This window comes from Electrona antarctica (assembly GCF_951216825.1).
Source record: "Electrona antarctica genome assembly, chromosome: 21".
NCBI classification, from domain to species: domain Eukaryota; kingdom Metazoa; phylum Chordata; class Actinopteri; order Myctophiformes; family Myctophidae; genus Electrona; species Electrona antarctica.
The window spans coordinates 36,940,944-36,946,637 of NC_136802.1; the positions used below are offsets into that span (position 1 = coordinate 36,940,944).

General features: G+C 43.4%; 1 protein-coding gene across 1 annotated transcript; it reads right to left on the bottom strand.

The window, feature by feature from the left end:
- Positions 1-2,239: 2,239 nt before the first annotated feature.
- Positions 2,240-4,661, bottom strand: LOC306914364 (uncharacterized protein; the record flags this gene model as incomplete). Its single annotated transcript, XM_079491359.1, has 5 exons — positions 2,240-2,569; positions 2,725-2,843; positions 3,367-3,717; positions 3,968-4,267; positions 4,610-4,661. 5 exons carry the CDS (start codon positions 4,659-4,661, stop codon positions 2,240-2,242), a joined length of 1,152 nt encoding a protein of 383 aa, XP_079347485.1.
- Between the last annotated feature and the right edge of the window lie 1,033 nt (positions 4,662-5,694).

The following is a 5,694-nucleotide window of genomic DNA, read 5'->3' on the forward strand; positions in this document are numbered from 1 at the left end:
CCAGAAAACCACAAGGTGAGTCTACACCCACGCATGCATAGGCTACTAACATACACACAAATTGCCCTGCCTATAGTCCAGAAGACTATACAATAGTCTTCTGGAGAATGGAGATATATTATATCTCGTTTGGCCAGGGGGACTGAGAACAAAATGCTAGATGTTAGACTGAACACATGTTTTGCATATATTTTCCAGTGGCCCCGGCCTCAGTGCCTGCAGGAACCCCCCTGAAGATGATGGAGAGGTGAGTATTATGATTATTTCCGATTCTTCATTGTTCTTTGCTCTGGTGTAACGTGTGCGCTATTGTGATGTTTTCACTCTGCATTAATTGTTTTTGTGTTGCTTTGAATGAAAACATGTTTGACGAGGCTCTTTCATGGCCAAATCCCTCTTGAAAACGGTTAGTGTGTGTATTAATACACGTTGGCACACTTGAAGGTTGTTTTTTTTTTTTTTGCCAATAAAGTATTTTATCTATGTTAAAATGTCAGTTTAGTTACCGTAGCAGCCTGTCTCCTGCTGCTGCTGTTGGATGCGTTTGTGTTCATGGTAACCAATGGAAGCTTCCTCTACTACACACAACACATTGTGGAGAGAACATTCTTCATTTTCAGGACTTTTGTCTTTATTTCAAAAGGCACAAAGAAACAAACATTACATTATCTCATCAATTCAACTGTTTAAAACTGTATGAATAGTTAAGTCACAACCGTCGACTTTACAGTAATGAAGGTGCATTCAGTTCCAATGCGCTTTTGAAATCGATGGACTTTGAATGGGTTTCATGCCTTCATAATGGACTATATGTACAGTATACCAACTTCAATGAGGTGTTCATCCAACAATAGAGATAAGTAACACAAAGAAAAGGATACAATACAAAGTAAAGTTGCTTAACTGTGATTTAAAAAAAATACTTTAAATCTTAAAAAACATAATCAAAGAACAAAAACATGGTAATATATCAAATACATAAAAACTGTTATCATGAATCATACGTAAGCAAACAACCTAACAGTGGAATATCTATATAATGAAGCTATGCGTATACACTATAGAGTGCTACTGTATGTCTGCATAAAATGCTATCCAAGTTACATAAGTTGAGCCTATGCAAAGGAACAATAACCTCCTATGTACACTATGGCTTACTGCTCATAACAAACACTGTTCTGTAAAGATTATATAAACAAAACACATATCATGAAATGGAGGGATTACACATTAGCTTGAATGACAATGCAAGATTATTCATATTAATACCCTAATCGCATAAAATATGTAAAAGTAACAATTGTATAGCAACCACTGACTATAGCCCTTCATCAAGTTGACTATTTTAATTCTCCTACACAACTATTTACGTGTTGCTGTTGCCTGCTTGGGATATTAATTCTCGGGGCATGGTCCCATAATCTTCTACAGAGGAACCACAGAGAGCATCCTGACTGGATGCGTCACTGCCTGCATAGGCGGCGGTTGAGCCTGACGTTTGGGACGGCTAATATTTGTAGTATTATACAGCGCCAGCATGGATGACTGACCGTGACATTAAATTAATTGATTCAACCATGCTCCCATAACAAGCTAAATAACAACGCAACAAGGCTTCCGTTTCAAAATCACATCTTCTGTCTGTCCTCGATTAGCTTTGGTCTGTGTGGACTGGGAGGAATTATTTATATTTACGACCACAAACACCAGGTAAAGTACAGTAGGCTACTTGTTCTTCTGCCTGTCTGTTCCTGTCAATCTTTTTTTCTTTTTTTGCCCCTTTTTCTCCCCAATTTCTATTTACAACCACAAACACCAGGTAAAGTACAGTACTTGTTCTTCCGTCTGTCTGTTCCTGGCAATCATTTTTTCTTTTCATTTTTTCCCCTTTTTCTCCCCAATTTACTCATTATGCCAATGTATTGCCCCCCACACACATGTCTGTACATTGTCACAAGCTCACCTGGAGCTCCTACCGGGAGGATGTAGAGCCTTCATCTGACTCCTCTCACCCAACACTCCCTGCTGACAGGAAGGAATACTCTGTAGGATTATGTGCAGTGACTATATATATACATATATCACCCTCCCCGCCCGGCTTCTCTACCCCGAACATGGGCCAAATGTGTTCGTGTAGATACTCGAAAAAGCCAGATGCATTGTGGTGGATTCGAACCCCCAAAGACCCCGCAATGGTGGGCACACATACTTTACTGTGCCACCCGAGCGTCTCAAGTGTCTATGGGGCCTGGACTCCAGTCTCAGCACTGGGTCCAGCTTCAACAACTACTTGTTGATCTATCTCTTCATACTGGTGGTATTCTGTCTCCTCACTGGGTCCAGCAGCTTCAACAACTACCTGTTGATCTATCTCTTCATAATCGGAGTCTTCTGCCTCTTCAATGGGGCCAGATTCAACAACTACTTGTTCATCTATCACTTCATACTCAAGGCCAGATTCAGAATCAGAACCAACAACATTATAATACTCGATATCAATGTTCTCATTTCCGACATTATAATGAACCGTCGCAGTGTCCCACACTCCTGCATTATGTCTTCTGGTGGCCTGGAGAAACACAGAAACACCCAACGTTAAGTCACTGAATCATCATCTGGCTGAGAACCCTCCTATCTCTCTATTTTTTGTTTGTATGAAGACACTTGAACTCTGGTTTAACTGTCATTTACATTCCAGTCTTGTGTTGTGTAAAGATGTATTACCTTCCAGAGACAATAGAGGGCGATGGGTGGGTACAACAGCACCACCAACAGCAGCACCACCACAGTGATTGTAACTCTGCTGCTGTTGTCCTCAGGTGTCGGAGGGACTGTAGGAGGGACTGTAGGAGGGACTGTGGGGAAAAAAACATCACCAAATAAACCTTCATGTTTGATTGAATCATGCCTGACGGAGATTCATATTGTGAGTTTAACCCATTTAGACCTGAGGCCGATTCTTAAAAAAGGGCTTCTAAATGCTAACAGTTTTCTGAAAAACCTGTGTTTCTATGTCAGTGGAGCTTAACCTTTTTCATGTCAAGGACCCCCAGAATTATCTGTATTTGGCCCAAAATATGTTGTTCCAGGGACCCCCCAACCCCCCCCCCCCCCCCCCCCACCGCCAGAAGCAAAGATTTGAGTTAAGAAAATTCACTCTGAAAGAATATATATATTCAAAGAATTGAGCCACATTTTCAAGATGTATCAAAATTAGCAGACCTGCAAGCTCGTAGCGTGTCACTCGTGACGCGCTACAAGCTTGTAGGTCTGCTATTTTTCAACAGCTAAAGTATAACATAACGCTTAAAACACCAAAAGGGGTTCCCGCCCAGAATGGTTTAAAGGTCATTTCATTCAGGTTACCTGTGACGGTGAGAGAGAGGATGTCGCTCTCAGAGGAGACATTGTGAGAAAACACCTTGGTGTGTTTTATAACAACGTCGACGTGATAAGCACAGCTGTAATTCCCTTGGTGGCCGGGGCCTGCTTCGAAGAACAGGAAGTTGGCAGAGTGATTGACAGCTGGCTGGGTGTGGTTGTGTGTGCTGTTGGCTCCAGTGAAGGTGAGGTGGAAGGAGCCGTCTGGGTACTGTGGCAGGATGGAGCAGCTGATGCTGAAGTTGGAACCTTCCAACACCTGCTGCCCCTGCTGCTGGCCCTCAGAAACCCCGTTTAGAGTGGGGAAGACGCTGATGTTTGGCTTAAACAGAAGATCTGTAACAAGACACGAGTGATTGAATTATAGTACAGCAGATATTTACATACAGTATAGAGTAGCCAATGAGATGGAACCAAGATTAGAGATCCAACATATTGTAAGGCTTTTGTATGGCTTTTGCTGAAATTAGACGATGCAAAAAAAGTTATTTTAAATGAATTCAGAAAAAGAAACATCCTGTTTCTATGCTGTAGATAGGTAGGTTAAGTAAGTAGGCAAGTAGACGGACGTCACTGTTTGTGTTACCTGAACAGATCACCTCCAATGTGACAGTGGAATTCTGAGACAGTGTCATTCCACACTCCCTCAGTGAAGACTCGGTTCCAACACAGTCAGCTGTGATCCACCACACAGGTTGAACCGTTGAAGCAGGACTCCTTTGTGTTGAAACGTCAGAGCCACAATCCATCTGCCTACACACGACAAAGGATGACTTCAGGTTCCAGTCGGACTGACCATCCACGGGTCTCCAGTCTCCCTGGTGTTGCATCTCCAGTACACCGCTACAGTTACTGCTTCCTCCTATCAACCTGACGTCATCAGGCTCTGTACAGAGACAAGACCGTTACAAACCATTTAGAGCAGACATGCCTTGTGAGCCGAAAGTGTTCAGTTCTCCCACTCCATGGGAGAATGGATGATGGTGTTCTGTTAACAGATGGTGGGGATCTATTCCTAACACTGTCTAACACTAACACATGGTGAGCTGTCACTCCCAAGACGGCAAACGGGTGACTTCTTGGAACGGATTTGACCAAACGTCAAACTCAAAACTCAAAGTTTGAGCACGGAATATCTGCAACTTATATATAACGGGTGTCCCTGGCTGTGGCACACCCTCATGCCATGCTCAGCCAATCACAGTGCATAATGGGAATAATGGCACACCTTCCAGCCAATCACAACGGCCAACCACATCGCCAATGTCGGCGCCATACATGGTTAATTTTGCTGCAATTCCGTCCTCAAATTTTGGCGGCATAGATGGTAATTTTCCCTCCTCATATTTTGAGGACATTACTAAAATTATTAGATTATACCTGAGCAGGTGAGTCCAACAGTCTTGTCAGGTGAGCAGGTGGTGTTTCTAGTTGAGTCTGAGGTTCTACAGTCCAGGAGAACAGACTCGTTGCCTTCACACTGGAACTCTTTGGTCCACATCGAAGCGTTCACTTCTCCATAGAGCGCCCCCTGGGGGACTGAAGGAGCACCGCAGCCAAGATCCCTACAGACCACCTTTGCGTCCTGCTGGTCAAAGTCATCTTCACACACTGAGACCCACAACTGGTTAGACTTCACCTCCAGTCTGCCTGAACACACACTGGTCCCATTCACCAACCTCACAGACTCTGGAGAGAGAGAGAGAGAGGGGGGGGGTGGTTGTCAACGTACGTGTATCTTATTAATGGCAATTCTTGCAACATGTTTCAACACGCACGCGCATGCACGCGCACACACACACGAGTTGTGGAGGTGAAGTGGAGTCCACATTATTGTAATAGTTGAGGTCACTGTTTATGTGTTTTACCCGAACAGAACACCTCCAGTCTCTCAGTGGAATTGTGAGACTCCTTTGTTCCACACTCCCTCAGTGAAGATTGAGATCCAACACATGGAATCTTCCACACAGGTTCAACGGTTGCATCAGACCTCCTTTGTGTTGAAACAGCAGAGCCACAGTTCAGCTGTCTACACACTACAGATGATGACTTCAGGTTCCAGTCATAAATAGAACCCGCTGGTCTCCACTCTTCCTGGTGTTTCACCTCCAGTATACCAGAACAGTTACTGGTTCCTCCCTCCAACATGACGTCACCAGGCTCTGTACAGTGGCAAAACGAGGCAAAAAAGAAAATAAAGTACTATTACTTTCATTGTTAAATAGGAATGTGAATTACAAGTATAGTTGGTATTTTACTGTTTTATCTCAGGCTAGCAATGCCATTTTCATGTTTTAAACTAGAAATATGGAC